This window comes from Meriones unguiculatus, chromosome 1 (assembly GCF_030254825.1).
Source record: "Meriones unguiculatus strain TT.TT164.6M chromosome 1, Bangor_MerUng_6.1, whole genome shotgun sequence".
Lineage (NCBI taxonomy): Eukaryota > Metazoa > Chordata > Mammalia > Rodentia > Muridae > Meriones > Meriones unguiculatus.
The window spans coordinates 91,622,045-91,639,278 of record NC_083349.1 but is presented as its reverse complement, the minus strand read 5'-3'; the positions used below and the strand labels follow the sequence as shown (position 1 = coordinate 91,639,278).

The 17,234-nt window shown below is 48.0% G+C and overlaps 2 protein-coding genes across 2 annotated transcripts in view; one reads left to right on the top strand and one right to left on the bottom strand.

Annotated features, from left to right (window-relative positions):
• Kcnk12 (potassium two pore domain channel subfamily K member 12) overlaps positions 1–5,389 on the bottom strand; it is a 39,434-nt gene extending 34,045 nt beyond the window's left edge. The window contains exon 1 of the mRNA XM_021644498.2: positions 3,709–5,389. Coding sequence (XP_021500173.1) covers positions 3,709–4,099 — 391 coding nt within the window. The 5' untranslated portion in view covers positions 4,100–5,389. The remainder of the gene's footprint in view (positions 1–3,708) is intronic.
• LOC132652532 (uncharacterized) lies at positions 4,556–12,909 on the top strand. The gene is made up of 3 exons (XM_060378633.1): positions 4,556–4,592; positions 4,778–5,464; positions 5,946–12,909. Exons 1-3 carry the CDS (start codon positions 4,556–4,558, stop codon positions 5,963–5,965), a joined length of 744 nt encoding a protein of 247 aa, XP_060234616.1. The 3' UTR covers positions 5,966–12,909.
• The last annotated feature ends 4,325 nt before the right edge of the window (positions 12,910–17,234 follow it).

The window sequence follows — 17,234 nt, the reverse complement described above, 5'->3', positions numbered from 1 at the left end:
TTCCAACCCCCTAGGGAATATGTCACAGAGGGTAAATGGGAGAAGTAGTAATTACCCAGGGTCTCAGATCCGTGTGAGCAATCAGGATGAATAATTTAGAGTATAAAGTGGACTTTTAAAATATCTTGCTTGAGCTACTCAGAGAGACTTGGTAGAGGCTGCTGAATAATTGCAGGCACATTTCCCCATAGGGTCTGTGCTGTGCGAACATATGTGTGTTTACACAGTTGCAAAGTGCCCAGCTCAGGAGATGGGGCTCCTTTCAAGCCAAATGTTAGGACAAATATTCCCTGCCACTCTGATGCTCCATCTGACCTTGAATACACAGGGCCAGAGTGAAGTTTCCCCTGTGCTGCCTACTGTTAAAGGCCAGTTCCTGCTCTTTTTGTTGCTGCCCAGGAATGCATGCTATTGAGAGAGAAAGCTCTCAGACCACTCTTCGCCACGGTGTCCCCTGCTTGCTGGCGCCTGTCTTGACTTTCTCTAGTTTGTATTGGCTCTTGCCTATCCAGCCATTTAAGGCCCACAGCTGCCTCTAACTCATCTGCCTGTAACATCTGTGCGATCCTTCAAGTTTTCTGTACTTAATCAGTTTCTGGCCTGACAAGCAAACTAGTCCCCGCCTTAGTGTCAGATTTGTGCATATACACACACACACACACACACACACACACACTCACACACACACACACACACACACACACACACACACTGAGAGAGAGAGAGAGAGAGAGAGAGAGAGAGAGAGAGAGAGAGAGATTCACATTGTTAATATTTCAGTTTCACCCAAGGATATGCCCACTGCTATATGCATGGAATTACTGTAATACACACCACACAAACTCAGCTCTGAAGTGAGGTAAACCCCTCATTAACTGTATAAATCTCCTAACACTACCACACAGACTTGACCAAAGTTCTCTTTTTTGTTCTGGTCATCTTTAGTGAGGATGGCTAACATACACTGTATCTCAGCTGCCCGTGTTGGAACATGCTTAAACCCCTGGCATGTGGAACAAAGGTTGACCTTTCAAAACATTGCACTGGGCTGGCACACACAGTTCTTCGAGGTTACTAAGTGAATGAAGGGCTGTCTATACCAAAACTATACAGATCGTTTCTCTGAGCCAGAGAAATAACAGCAAAAGAAATACTCTATTTTTAAGCAGGATACAAACCTGGACACGTGAATTCTACATCGCTGCATGAACCACACGCCATGTGATAGCTGATCAAGTGAAACCCAGAACGTGATAGTTTCCTCTTTCCCGGATGAAGGGGCAGACTAGACAAGCCTGACTGAGCTCTGGTTCCCTGTGTGATTGCATCCATAAATACATAAGTAATAACAACTGGACATTTCAAGGGAGGGAAGTATCTAAGCAGGAAATACACAGACATATGTAGCTCTTCACAGAGATGGCTGAGGGGATGATCATGCTGATAACTCAGCAGAACTTGTTTGACTGACTTTAACAGGACCAGTTTAAATCACTGTGTTGAACCAGGCAGGCAGCTTGCAGAGACTACTCAAATGGCAGAGAGAGATTCACATCATTAATATTTCAGTTTCACACAAGGATATGCCCACTGCTATATGCGTGGAATTACTGTAATCCACACCACACAAACTCGGCTCTGAAGTGAGGTGAACCCCTCATTAACAGTGTATACATCTCCTAACACCATACCACACAGGGTTTTGCTGGCCCTGAAGCTGGCCAGTTCCATCCTGAGCCATCCACAGCTGGTGTTGATTTTCCCCGGCAGATCTTAGAAGCAACATGCTAGGTCATTCATAACTCAGCCATACGGTGTAGCCTGTCCACACTGCCTGCCTACGTCTAAAACCACAAGTCAAGAGAGTACACAGTTCCATCCCACGTGACTAACAGACAGACAATTCTGACAGTAGACTAAAGACTGAGGCTTGGAACGGTTTCCAAGTAAGCTGGCTTGATGTTGTCCACAGAGCTGAGAGAGAAGCCTGGGTATAGAATCACTGCTTCTGAGGGGACAGTGTGGCTCGTGAAAGACACACAGAGAGCACAGGTCGCAAAATGAGGATGGATTCACAGCCTGTACGGGAGGACGCCGGCCACAGCTTCTGCTCTTTTGCAGCTACATTAAGGAGGCTAGAGCGTGTCACTGGGAAGAAGATACTGTGACATGCATGACATGCTCACAGGTGTACCTCTAGGTAGAAGAAGCAACAGAGAGTGTTTACAAGAAGAGTACATGCTAACATTGAACTATAAACACATGATGTCATCCTCCAAGATTAAGCATCCTTAGTACTTTTAAGCACTTAAAAAAAACCCTCTAGTTGCTATAGCAACTCGATGCAGCTCTTAAAAGGGGATTTTTGAGGGGGTCGTTTTATATCTTCAATCACCATAACAACATGATATATTTTTAAAGGGTATTTTTACCTAATTTGTATAGACTTTGGACTCAGTCCGTATTTGTCTTTTCTATTTAAAATAATCAGATCAAGCATGACACAGGAGAAAACGATTGGAGGCAAGGAAGCGCCTTCACAGACTATCCATACAAACACGAGAGAAACGTAGAGAGACCTTTCCCTCTGTGCACATCCTGAATGAACCTGCTGCCTCTCTTCAGCCTCCAGGCAGCTGTAGGGAGGTAGTCCGTGGCCAGTGCTCTGAACTGACACGAGGAAATGATGTTTATAAAATTCCTCACTTCTCAGCCCTGAAAGCACAGCCCCTTTCTTCCAAATTGCATCAGCAGAAGAGGAGGTTTTGGGGCGACTACTGTGACCAGCAAGTACTGCTGCAACCCTGAGATGCAAAACAGGAGTGAGTGAGACACGACCAAGCCTCGCCAAAGTCTGTATCCTCTGCCCTCTGCACAGCTAAATAAATCGGGGGTGGGGTGGGAGGGTGTCTGTTTGACATGATACCAAGCGCCTAGGAAGAGGCGAGGGTGAGAGGGGCTGGAGACGCACTCTCCAGGGGGAATACCAGGGGACTTCAGTTCAGCTGAGAAGGAGGGTTGGGGTCTTGAGAGTCTGCCCATTTCCCCCGAGGTTACGAAAAGTGAGCTGTTTGGTATAAAAAGTAGAATGAAAAGGCCACTAACCCCAGTTTGTCCTTTGGCACCACTATTGGTCGAAAAGGGGGAACAAAGACAAGAGGTCAAGAACTTGGAGAAGTTAGGGGTGTAGGAAGGGGAAACGCGAGGCGAATGGTGTGATGCAGTTAAGCGGAAGGGCTGGCTTGTGAATAACGGACTTTTCTTTGAGGGGGGGTGGGGCAGCGTCAACAGGAGCAGAGAATGCGAAGAGGAAATTAAAACACTGAGCGTGGACGGGGAAACGGTTGTTTTTGTAACACACGGAGGCCCGGGCGGGGTGGGAACTAGCAGCCGTCGACATGAGTTCTCACAAACCCTCTTACGGAGGAGCAGAGCCTGGACATGGAGCCCTCAGAGCGCTTGGCGCCTGGCAGACAACACAGTCAAGTGAGTGACAGCTGGTGAGAGCTAGAGATGGTCCGCTCGGGCCACCTCTCGCTCCGAACGCAGGAAAGAGGGGTAGGAGGACAGGAGGACGGAGACCAAAGTAGGCAAAGAGTATCAGAATGGAAGGGAGGAGCCGGGGGACGCGGGCCCAGGCTTCGATGGGTGGAAAGGGCAGCGAGTGACAGGCGCGCAGAGGGAAGACGCGCGGGGCGCGCCGCTCACCTATGGTCGACACCACGGTGCCCACGAAGTAGAAGGCTCCAGGGAAGTCCCAGCGCGGACGCAGCGCGTCGGCGCGGACCCCGGCGGCCAGCGCGGCCTCGTAGTGCCGGAGGAAGGCGCGCAGCTCGGGCTCCGCCACGCCGTGCGCCGCGCTGAAGTTGCGCAGCGTGGCGCCCCAGCGCGCCCGCGCCTCCGCCTCGCCCGGGCTCTCGAGCGCGGAGAAGACGGTGGCGCCCGCCACCAGGTAGAGGCCGATGAGCGCGGCCAGCAGCACGAAGCGGCCGGTGTCCTCGTTGAGGTGCGAGCGGCGGCAGCAGCAGCAGCAGCAGGAGGGGCGCGGCAGGCGGCGGCGGCAGCGGCGGGGCGGGGGCCGGGGGCTGCGGGAGGACATGGTCCGCAGCTCAGCCCCGGGGCTGGGGCGGCGCTCGGAGCCGGGGCCGTGACATCCCCGCCGCAGGAGCAGGAGCGTGAGGATGGTGGACCGAGGTCGGGGGCCGCGCCGGAGCCCCTCCGCAGCCTCCCGGAGACCGGGACGGCGGGGCGCCTCCGCCTCCTGCCGGGCGTTCAGGCCACGCACGGGGCGCGCGGCCCAGCGGGCACCCGGGCTGGAGCGCTTCTCCCCGCGCCCCGACGCCTTACCGCCTCCCGCGGCTCCTCACCGGCTGCCCTCGGGCTCCGGGCCCCGAAGCTAGGCCAGCGCCGCCCGGTGGCCGGAGTCCACGGGGCCCCGGGCCGCATACTCCACTCAGGACAGGCCGCGGGCTGTGGGCAGGTCGAACCGTGCAGTCCGGACGCCTAGGATCGGAACCCGGTGGCAGGGCACAGAGAGAGTCCCCTGGGGCGTCCCATGAGGCTGCTGGGGACCGGTGGCGCCTGGGCGCGGGGTGCGCGGCCAGTCCTGTTTCACCCTGTAACTGAGCTGGCGGTGCCGGCTTCGGAGCCTTAGAGGCGAGCTGAGCCCTCCGGGAAAGCGCTCCCTTCCCTTCCCCGCTACCGCCGGAGAGCTACCCGGCACGGAGAGGCGGAGTCATCCGAGCCTGGGGCGGGGTGTTGGGGAGGGGTGAGTAAGGAAGGGAGGAAGGGGTGGAGAGTTGGGCTGTTGAGCCTCCAGGTCGCTCTGGCGACACCAGTGCGCCCCAGTGGAGCAGGTGTCCCACTGCCGTGCTGGCTGGCAGCGCGCTAGACAACCGGGTCCTTCCTTCCCTGCGCTTGGGCTCCGGAATCTCTTCGTCTCTCAAGCCACGGGGAAACTTTGTTCAACTTGGTGCTCTGAGGGCTCGGAGGCTGGGAGCCATCGGGAACCAAACCCGACTTCGGTTCTTGGGCTCTAGCCTGAAGTTTAAGCTCCCTTTGCTCACCCGTTTGTTCCCGGATCCAACCGCAGCGCCAGGACTCCGGCGGAGTTCTCTGGGTGTAGCCGGCTCGGGAACCGAGGACAGGCGGGGGCTCCGGGCTCCGGCGCGGCGGGAACCAGGGCGCCTGCTCCCGCTCCGAAGCGAGCGGCCGGCCGGCGTCAGCACCGCGGACAGCGCGTCGGTGCCGCAGCCCGCGGGTGGGAGGCTCCAGGCTGCGGGGTCCCGCCACCGGGGGCCAGGCTCCTCGCCCGGCGCCGCGGTGCTCCCCAGACCCTCCTTCTTTCCCCCTCTACCTCCGGAGAGTCCCCCACCCCACCCTGACGCAGGTGCGGTCGCCGAAACTGCGAGTCGCCGGGGTGCGGACGCTGCGGAACAGGAACAGGAGGAGGAGTCACGCGCAGGTGGGGGAACTCAAGGCCACCAGAGCAGGCGGATCTCAGCCCCGTGCTGCTCGGGCTTCTGTGCTGCCCCAGCTCGCCCGCCCGAGGGACGAGAGCCTGGCTACACCCGGGTGCAGTGGAGGGCGAGGAGGGTAGAGGCTCGCCAAGGGGAATGGCGAGCTCTGGAACACCCTAGGAAAGCGTCCTCCGCCCCGCCTCGGAGGGGAAAGCCAGCGGGCTGGTGCGCGCAGCCTCCGGTCCTTCTCTGCCCAGCAGAACCCAGTTTGGCTGGGGTCGTAAAGTTGTGTAGTGAGGAACGTCCTCGGTATTAACAGATGATCCCGCAGTCTCTGGGTAGCCAGCCCCCTTCCGTCTTTTATTGGCCTCGATGAGGATACTGATAATAATATAGATAACAGGAAAGAAAAATAATGATGTTGATTTCTTAGGCACCCCAGGTGGCTGAGAGCAAACCGCAGAGCTGCCTCCGTCCCCTCCGCAGGCCAAGACCAGGCTAGATAGCCTCCTCCGCAGGAAAACATCAAGCTGAGACCTACTCAGAGCGGTGCTTGCAGCGTGGCGGGTACTCACTGAGGACCCTGAATGAGTCTCCACCGCTCAGCGAACACATCACAGCTATGAACCTGGGATCCTCTCACGCACGGGCCGGCACTCGAGGCAGGAGAGCTGTGGAACGCCGAGTGGAACCTGACTTGGGATGGAGACAGGCTTGCCTCTCAGAGACCCCGCTCCAGCGAATGGGTGGAGTGGACCATGTTTCTCTTGGTGTGTGCAGACGGGAAGAAGCGCACTGCACCGGGGCTTGGGTGGCAAGCGGTTACTGCTGGTTCAAGGAGGAACGCATTCATCCCCTGAGAGAGCCCCGAGGCCCTGATTCACTGTGGAGCACACAGTGGGAGCTTTATCCAGTCGCCAACTACCGCCACTGCAAACCACTGTTATGTCAACCGTTCCCTTCCCCAGCCTTTGCTTCTCCTCAGCCACCTGCAGGTGCTAAGTCAGCTGCTCCCCCCAGTCAGCACCTTCAGGCTGTGAGGATGGCCTAGCCATAGATCTCTGGGACTGAGCCCCACTTGGCTGGTCAGCTCAGAAGGAAGCCTTGAGAGGTGCCATTTCAGGAGACGGCCCTGAAAGACACTACCAGGCCTGTCAGGGCTTTGCCCAGACTCTCAGAGCAGGGATGGGCTGCCTGACTGCAGTGTCCTGCGCTCCCTGCCCAGCTGGCAAAGGGCCTACCCACCCTGCCCTCCCGCTTGTGATTCCAGCTTGATTAGCATCGAGCCCTTGGCATCAATTTTAGCACTGAGTGTCAAGTCTATTTATGTAATAGGAAGATGATGAGTTCCCTGCTCATAGATATAGGTCCTTTAGGGAACCAGCACCATGATGAATGTGACTTTTGCCCACTTGGCCACTGACTCTGCCAGCTGACTATCCTCAATGCTTTTACCTCAGCCCAGGGCTGTGGCAACAGCCTCCTAAGCATACGGCTTGCTGTGACAAAGTTTCCTCGCAGAGGTCCGTCCTAAGTGCCAGTCACTGCTGTCATCCAGCCCATTCAGTCTCGTCATGTGACTGAGGCCTCTAAGCCTCACTCTCCAATGGCTTCCCAATTCTATACAAAATTGGTGTCTAAATCCTTGAGGTTAGAGTTCAACACCTTTGATTATGAGATTTCTAGAGTGGGTGTGTTTGTGTAGGGTCACCTCTTACTCTTTAAGCACCCTGTTCCCAGCCCAGTCACCAGGTCCTGACTATGCTGTTGACCCCACTTCCTCAGCTCTACATTCCTCAAATGTAGGATCAGATTTTCTTTTCTTTAAAAATTTTGATTTGATTGATTGTGTGCTAGGTCAGAAGACAACTTATGGGGGCTGGTTCTTTCCTTCTACCATGTGGGTTCAGAGGCGGGAACTCAGGTCATCAGGTTTGAGACCAAGGACCCTTCCTTACCCACTGAGCCATCTTGCCAACCCGAACATCCCTATTCTCACAAAACCTCTCCTTTGTAGGAAATCTGACCTGATTACTTTGATGCCAGCATTTTAACCCCAGCCTTCCAGTATCTGCCATGCACTCAGGACCTTCAAACAAGACAAAGGAACACAGCCTCTCGTCCTTCCTCCACTTCCTCTTTACTTCCTTTCTTTCTCTCTTTTATAGAGGGAAACACAAGACTGGAGGGTTAGCCAGGAAATACAGGTGAAATCAGGTTCAACCTCAACTGCCATCTCCACGCATAGGATTGTAACTAAGACATGTAGAATTGACCATCTACTACATACAGAAATACTGACAGTTATAGCAGTAACAAGGTCAGCTGATATGTGGGAAAATAAAACTTAGCATGTCTATACAGTGAAGTGGTCAGCAGTAAGTGGAGTGGAGTTCTGACATGGGCAATAACATAATAGTCTTTAAAAAATTGTACTTACGGGCTGGACAGATGGCTCAGTGGTTAAGAGCACCAGCTGCTCTTCCAGGGGACCCGGGTTCAATCCCTGGCACCCACATGGCAGCTCACACCTGCCTGTAACCGTTCCAGGAGATCCCACACCAATGCAAATAAAATAAAAATTTAAAAATAATTTTACAAGGAAAAAAGTATCACAACAGCTTACATATTATGAATTCCAGTCTTATGAAATGTTCATCATGAATAAATCCACAAAGACAGAGGCAGCTCAGTGGTCTCTTTGAGGTTATGAGTGCCTGGGAATGACAATGGAATATAAATTTCCCTATGAGGGCTGTCAAAATATTCTAAAGTTGATTGTGATAATGAGTGTATGATTCTGTCCTGAGACTAAACAGCATCCAGGTGTGAGTTTAAGTCCTGGAATTGTATGGCACATGAACTAAAGCTCCATAAAGCTGCTTAAGAAGCACGGGTGTAATTGATTTGGCAAGTTTTTATTTAAAAAATAGAAGCAGAGCCAGGCATGGCGACCCACTTTTGCAATCACAGCACCGAGACAGTTGAAGCAGGAAGATTATGAGTTTAAGACACGTGTGGATTATGCAACAAGTTTCACATCACGCTGACAACATAGTAAGAATATGCCACAAACAAAAACCACCCCTAAGAGGTAAGTAATTTCTCCTTCCTTCCTTCCTTCCTTCCTTCCTTCCTTCCTTCCTTCCTTCCTTTCCTTCTTTCTTAAACGCCGTGGGACTCACAAAGATCCAGCTGCTTCTATCTCCTGAGCACCAGGATTAAAGCTGTGCACACCCATGCTCAATGAAAAAAATAACTCTTTCAAAAACAACAAAAAGGTGGAAAATCGGAGCCAGCTTAGCTGTGGTAAAGAGAAAATCGATTATAAAATTCAGTTTGAATGAAGGAATTTGTTCCAGAAAATACTTTTAAAAATTAATCTATGCTGACAAAGTTTTGTTAGACTTCTACATTCCAAGCAGCAGATTTAAAATGTGCTGGGCGCCTCCAGCCCTTTTGATCTTTTCAGAACTCTCAAACACTATTACCTGACTTATTTATTAGTAATAAGCTGTACCAAAGTGCCACCACGCAGCTCAAGTCCAAATTCAGTGTTGTCCTTCCACTTTCTGAGCAGTGTCCTTACGGGTGGGCACCACTGAGCCCAGTGTACAAGTCACTTTTTGTTTCCAGATAGCATTTCATTGTGTAGCCCTGGCTAGCCTGGAACGCGCTATGTAAACCAGGTTGGCCTTGAACTCCACTCCACCACACCCAGCCTCACAAGTTACTTTTTAAATATCAAGTCTGGAGATTAAGTCCTTCTCCTGGCTCACGTCCATTGCTTACATTCGGTTCTTCCTCATCCCTCAGCTTTAGTCTTTCTTACACTCCTCTTCAGGTTACACATGTGTACATTTGTTTATATCCATGCATACATTAAAGAGAATATATGGTTTATGTCTTTCTGAGGCTTTGTGATCTCAATTATTAATGTGCATTCTAAAATTCATCCATTTTCCTATTTCCCACTTCATTTTTTCTTTTTTTAATTTAAAAAATTATATTAATTACAGTTTATTCATTTTGTATTCTAGCTGTAGCCCCCTCCCTCATTTTCTCCCAATCCCTCCCTCCTTCCCTCATCTCCTCCCATGCCCCTCTCTAAGTCCACTGATAGGGGAGGTCCTCCTCCCCTTCTATCTGACCCTAGCCTATCAGGTCTCTAGTCTATCAGGTCTCATCAGGACTGGCTGCATTGTCTTCCTCTGAGGCCTGGCAAGGCTGCTCCCCACTCAAGAGGAGGTGATCAAAGAGCCAGCCTCTGAGTTAGTTCATGTCAGAGACAGTCCCTGTTCCCATTACTAAGGAACCCACTTGGATACTGAGCTGCTATGTGCTACATTTGTGCAAGGGTTCTAGGTTAGCTCCATGCATGGTCCTTGGTTGGAGTATCAGTCTCAGAAAAGACCCCTGGACCCAGATTTTTTGGTCCTGTTGTTCTCCTTGTGGAGCCCCTGTCCCCTCCAGATCTTTCTATCTCCCCCTTTTTTCAAGATTCCCTGCACTGTGCCCAAATTTTAGTTATGAGCCTCAGCATCTGCTTTGATACACTGCTGGGTAGAGCCTTTCAGAGGCCCTCTGTGGTAGGCTCCTGTCCTGTTCCCTGTTTTCTCCCTCTTCCAATGTCCATCCCGTTTGCCTTTCTGAATGAGGATTGATCATCCTACACAGAGTCCTCCTTCTTGCTTAGCTTCGTTAGGTTTACAGATGTTAGTATGTTTATCCTATATTATCATTTTTTCTTTAGAACTGAGTAAATTGTGCATGTGTTCATTATCTATCCATCCGTTGGTGAACAGAAAGGTTGATCCCACTTCTTCACTATGCTGAATAAAGCCGCAATAAACATGGATATACAAATAGCTCTGTTAGGGGATGGAGCTCTGTAGGTTTGTGCCCAGGATTGAAATAGTTGGGTCATATGATAATTTTATTTTTTGAGAACTCTCCAAATGGATTTCCATAATGGCTGTATTGACTTACTTCACCAGCAACAACTAGGAAAGTTTCTTCATCCGCAGATCTTCTCCAACATTGTTGTAGGATTTGCAGATGACAGTCTTCTGACTGGGGTGGGGTCGGATCTCAAAGCGGTTTTAATTTTAATTTCCCAGATGGCTAGGAATACTGAACACTTTTAGAATAGTTATTGGTCATTTGTGTTTCTGTCTATGTGGTTCACTTGTCCATTTGTTGATTGGCAGTTTCGTTCCCTTAGTATTTAGTCTCTGCAGTTATTTACAACATCTGGATCCCAGCCCTTGTCTGCTAAGAGCTTTCTCCCATTCTGTGGGCTGTTAGTAAGCTGTTGACCTTCTGCTTTGCTGGACAGACACTTTCTGTGTTCAGGTATCCATCTGTTGATACTGGGGTTCAACTTTAAAGTTCTTGCCTACCTCGGTATCTTAAAAAGCAACCCCCGAGCCAGCTGGTAGTGGTTCACACCCAGCACTCGGGTGGCAGAGGCGGGCAGGTCTCTGAATTCGAGGCCAGCCTGGTCTACAAAGGAAGTTTCAGGACAGCCAGGGCTACGGAAGAGAAACTGTCTCAAAAACAAAACAAAATAAAAACCAAATAAATAGATGATAGATGGATAGATAGATGGATGGATAGATGATAGAAAAAAAGAAAGAAAGATAGAAAGAAAAAAGAAAGAAAGAAAGAAAGAAAGAAAGAAAGAAAGAAAGAAAGAAAGAAAGAAAGGAAAGAAGAAAGGAATAAAAAGCATCTCCTGTAGTTTCTATTTTTCAGGTTTAAGTTAAGGTTTTGATCCATTTTGATTTGATTTTTGTGCAAGGTGAAAGATAGCCTAATTTCATTTTTTTGCAGGTAGAAATTCACTTTGCCAGCACAATTTGTTGAACAACAAAAAAGCTATCTTTCCCCCAAAGTATGTGTTTGCCTCCTTTGTCAAAAATTACCCAGACATGGTTTTGCCATTTTGCTTTCGAGTCTTCTGACTATAACATTAGTCTTCCTACTTTTGTGCATGCAGGGTTTCTTCACTGCTGTAGCTCCACAGTATAATTTGAGGTCTGAATTGTAATTCCAGCATTGCTCTCACTCCTTAGGATTGCTTTCAGTGTTTGTGGTCATTTGAGGTTCTGTATAAACAGTTTTCTTTCCTAGATCTGTAAAATATGACACGGGAACTTGATAAGTATTGCATTAATTCCACATATTAATTTTGGTAGCATAGACATTTCACAGTATTAATTCTGCCTATCAGGAACATGGAATATTTTTCCATCTTTTAATATCTTCTGTGGTTTTTCTTTTTCAATATCTTTCATTGTAGAGGCCTTCCACTTTTTTGGTTAGATATCTTCCTAAATATTCAATTTGGGGGCAATTATTTTGGATAGAATATAATTTCTAATTTCTTCATCAGAGAGTAAGTAGGCTATTAATATAAATAAAGTCTACTGATTTTTTTAATATTGATTTTTTTTCTCCCACAACCTCCTTGTGCTTATGAGGTCCAGGATTTTTCTAGTAGAGTCAATAATAGACTCAATAAATAAATAAAGACTCATGTCTGAAAGCAGGGCAAGTTTGACTCCTTCCCTTCCTATTCCCACCTTTACGTCTTTGTCTTGTCTGATTGCCATAGCTAAGAACCTGAGCAGGGGAGAGTGAAAACTTCTCATTCCCGACGTTAGAGGAAATGCTCTCCATTTGTCTCCGTTATATAGCAATACTGTTGGCTCTACTGTTTTGCTGGATAGAGCCTTTATTATTTGCGTTGTATTCACTTCTAAAATCTCTAGGACTTTTAACACAAATGCATGTTGAACTTTTTCGAATGCTTTTTCAGTGTGATTTGAAATAATTACGTGGTTTCTGACCTTGAGGTTGTTTATATGGTGTGTTTATTGATTTATGTGGAACCAACCTTGGCTTCCCTGGGATGAACCCATGTGGTCATAATGTATTTTTTCCTTAATGTGTTCTTGAGTTTGGTTTGTAAATATTTTGTTAAAAAATGTGTATCTATGTTCATTAAATAAATTGTTTTGTAGTTGTTTTTGTTTTTGTCTTCACTTGGTTTTGGCACCAAGATGATACTATCTTCATAAAATACATTTCTTTACTCTCTAGTTTGTGGAACAAGTTTAGGAGAATTGGTGTGAAATGTAAGCAGATGACAAAGATGTGAATTTGGGTAATGGACACAAGTTATGGGAGGACATAAGGCTAATTCTTTTTCTGGCTCTAATTCTGTCATGGAGTGTTTGGATTTGGTGCTGGATATGTGCATAAAATATATTCAATACCAAAAGTGTAAAATGTGAAGTGAAGCTTCCCAGCTTCTGTTTTTGATGCCAATTTTAACTCTATGTAAGCTCATTAAGTTCTGTGGACTGTGGGTATGGTTAACTTTGGTGTATGATGTTTATTGAAAGGGAATTTTTAATAATAAAGTTTCCTTTTAAAAGCTGCAGGAAGTTGGTCATCTCTGTCTTATGAAAGGTTGTTTGAGTTTCTTTCTTGAGTTTCTTGGCTGTTTAAAGGCAGCCACTGTCTCTCCTACATGCTCTTGAAATCAGGGTTTTGTTTTCCTCAGTGACTGGCAAATGTCTCTTTATGCCAATGTCACAGAATGGTGGAGGAGGACAGCAATGAGGAGAAGATGAATGAGTTTGAGGGACAAAATCACTTTTATAGTGAGGTCTAATAACTGGCTGATCTCTCCTGATGTCTTCAGTTGATGCATCCACTCACTCTGTAAAATCCAAAGAAGTTTCTTTCCCTTCTGGAATGAGAATTAGACATCTCTTATTGGTGGGCTTGTGCTTGGTGAAGCCAGTTTGGGTTAGGTTTTCAGTGTTCTCACATGCGTTGCCATGTTATGACATGGGGTGTCAGCTACACCTGCAGAGAAAGAGCCGTATGAGTGAGGAGTGCTGCATGGAGTCAGGGGCTCTGGTTTTTAAATCTGGCTGTGTGAAGCATGCACATCTTCTGTTTATGTCACCATGATATATGTGGGTAAATGGAGGCACCAATCACTCCCTACTGACAAGAATCCCAGGGTGGAGAAGAGCTTTAAAGGCCAGTGAGGACCAGCTTATCTCAGTCTTCAATCCAGAAAGCTGAGTGTCCCCTGTCTCAACAAGTTCATGGGAGTCAGCGTTTCCACCGAGAAGCAGTTTTAAACACGCTCTTCACCTCTTTCTTATTTAGAATGCCATCCACAGTTTTCGTTTGGTAGGTAAGGACATGAGGCATGTATCGACTTCTCCTCAAACGGATTTGACATCGCCTTTAAAGACAATATGGCTGTGCATGCAGCTCAGTTGTTAGATATTTGCCTCACATGTGCAAGGCCCTGGGCTTAATCTCCAGGGAAGAAGAGGAAAAGGAAGGGAGAGAGGGAGAGGAAAAGGCAGCTAAATACAGCCAAATTGTTACAGTCCCTCAAACCTCTAATCACAGTGCACAGGAGGCTGAAGCAGGAGGCGTTAGATGGTGGTTTAGGCTCCATAGGGAGTTTCAGGCCAGTGTGGACCACAGAGTGATACCCTAACCTCTTTTTTTTTTTTTAAGACTACATCAATTCCTTTAATGAATTGCTAATTTTGAATAATTGAAAAGCCCCAAAAAAGCAAAAATAAGAAAACACAAATTACTTCAGATTCTATGTCATTGTTCAGAGAAAAAAAATGACTGCTCTCAATCATTTTAATTATTCTTTTCTTCCTTCTGGCTCGCACTACCTGTCATCTGTCTTTCACCATTGTTATCCTTGAATATGCGATGTTCCCACCTAGGCTTGTTCATGCATTGAACACTTGGTTCCTAGATGCTGGTAGGAAGTTTGGGGGATGCTCTTGCCCCTTTGGGGGGCTACCTAGAGGAAGCAAACCCCTGGGGTGTGCTGTAGAACGCTGACTCACTGACTGGTCCTGGTTCCTTCTTTCCCTTTACTGTCCACCACAGACATGCCTCATTCCTGCCTGCTCTCTCCGAGGGTGAGGCCAAAGCCTTAGAAGCTACAGTTTAAAGACAAACCGTTCCTCTGTTCCTTCTGTTTGGTCTTGTTTCTTGTCAAAGCAAGAAGAAAAGTAACTGAAATGTTCATCAATCAAATCTGTCCGCATACACGTGAATTTCATTTGATTGAGCCCATACATATTTTCTGTACTATTTCAAATGCTTTTTTTTTTGTTTTGTTTAATATTGGCTTTTCAGATAGGTTCTGTTCCAATGTATTTGCTGAGCAGCTACTGCACACTGAGTGTGCTTTTAGGTATCTGGAGTCGGTCAGTGAGCATGAAACTTACATGGCTTTTTCTCCTTTTCTGTTCTTTTTGCCTTTGTTTTTCATTTGCTTGTTCTTGTTCTTTGAGACAGGGCTTCTCTGTGTAGCTCCAGCTGTCATGGAACTCACTTTTGTTTTGTTTGTTTTTTGAGACAGGTTTCTCTGTGTAGCCTTGGCTGTCCTAAACTAACTTTGTAGAATAGGCTGGCCTTGAACTCATAAAGACCCGCCTGCCTCTGCCTCCTTGGTGCTGGGATTAAAGGCGCCCGGCTTCACAAGGCTTTCTTGTTTCTCTAAGTTTCTCAGAGTTTATCTAATCATCACTCATTTGTCCAGTATCCTCCCAAAAGAGGTTTTTATCTGAGTTTCATTGGCAATTCTTGTGAGACTGTTTGGTCTTTCCTCTGTCCTTTCACCTTTTTCTTTCAAATAACAGTAAATATTTGGACTTGTCTTTAAAAAATATTATTACTGCCGTATGCATATGCAATGCTCTTATTGGCATTATTAATGTTGTGTGCGTGTGGAAGCACAAGCGTGCTGTCTGCGGAGGCCAAAGAGCATCTGTTGGTTTCTCCACTGTGGAATCATCCCAGGCCGTCAGGTTCACACGTGGAATGGTTCTGATGGCTGAGACACGTGCCCTGCCCTTCTTAACTAAACTGATAACTGCCATTTAGACTTGAGCTTTCTCAGCAAAAGGATGATCATTTTGTTTGAGTGTCAACGGGCCCAATTAAAATCCCCTTTTGGGAGGCCAGTGAGATGGTTCAGTACATAAAAAAACAAAAGAAACCTTGCTTCACAAACATTAATTTGACCCCCAAAGCCCAGACTGCAGAGAACTGATTCCCAAAAATGAACTCTGACCTCTACCTGCATATTCCCACATTCCCACACACAAACTAAAAATAAATAACTAAATATTCATATTTTTGCTGGGCATAGTGACCAGTGCTTTAATCTCAGCACTCAGGAGGCAGAGGCAGGTGAATCTCTGTGAGTTCATGGTCAGCCTTGGCTACATCCAGAGCTACATAATGAGACCCTGTTTCCAAACAAAACAAAACAATCCTGTTTCACCCTCCCTCATACTTAGCTGTGCTGACTGTATTGCTACAGATGGAATGCAGGGCCTGGTGAGGGGGAGCGTGTGTTCTGACACTGAACTCCTCCCTCAGCCCCCAGAGGAGAGTGTGATTTTACCTTCTAGCAAATACGATGGGGAATTCCAGAACTGCTGTGTGGATTCCAGTGGCCGGCTGAGGTTTCGCTTTCCGCCGTTTCTAGATTGTGCTTCCTACAATGTGGGCATCACGGCTGGGCCTCCAGCTGCCACACTGATGAAGGTGGTGTACAGTGTATAGAACCGTAGCGGGTAGGAACAAAATTATCGAGACTCCTATGCTTCTCTTACAGGAGAATTGGTCTTTATGCATCTGGCCCACAGTTGCACAACCTTTTTTACGAACTGTATGTTCAAAAGTCCTGTTTGAATGAGTGTGAGGTGGAGATTTGGACACAGCAGGTACCTCAGCTTTCTTCTCTCTCAGGCCTTGTGCCCAATGTTCTCCTCACAATAGACTTGCTTGTGCTCTGCTCCACCCCCAACAACACCGCGTCCTTTATATTTCTGCTTGTGGAAGAGATGAGAAGTTGGTGGCGGAGCACAAAAGCAGAGAAAGAGGCTCCGGGTCGCTGCAGGCGACACTGAAGTCCTGAATTGTCGGAAGTCTGAGAGAATCGGATGAACCTTTTTAGGGAGATTGGGCAATCGTTTTAGCTGGGAGGCTTTATTTTATTTTTCATTTACTTATTTGCTTTTAGATGGGGTCTCACTATGTAGTTCTGGCAGACCCGGTACTTGCTGTGTAGAGCAGGTGAGACTCATTCTGCCTCCCTCCATGTTCTGAGCTCTGGGATTAGAGGGGCACACGGGAAGCTTTGAGCGAGGCAGAGCTGCTGAGGAGAAGGAATAGAAGAAACGCAGGGAGATGTGCAGGGGTAACGGAAGCTCTTGCACTTCTAGCTTGGCTGTGGCTGCAAAGCCTGTGGCACAGGACGGATCACAGCACAGAACACCAGGTTAGACTCGGAGAACGGAGAAGAAGCTGAAGCTAATGGCTGTTGTAAGTGCTCCAGAAGTGAGGCTCTGGAGTGGGGAACCCCAGGAGGGGTGTGGAGTGAGGCGGGGCCTGCAGGGCAAGTGTCCATGGCGGTAGGAGGATGAAGAAAACGGTTGTTAGAACATCTTTTTCATAGAAACGCATCCCCAGGCTTGAGGACAAGAAGCGTTCCTAAGGATAGACCTGTTGGAAAGCTGGATGTGCAGACTGGGAACGGTTCTGGTCAGTGGAGAGTTCACTTAGCGTGCAGGGAGCCTGGGGTTTGATCTCCAGTAATGTCTGCAATTCCTCAACTCAGAAGGTGGAGGATCAGAAGTTCAAGGTCCTTCGAAGTCAGTCTGTATGCACTACATGAGATGTTTCGGAAAATAAACCAAA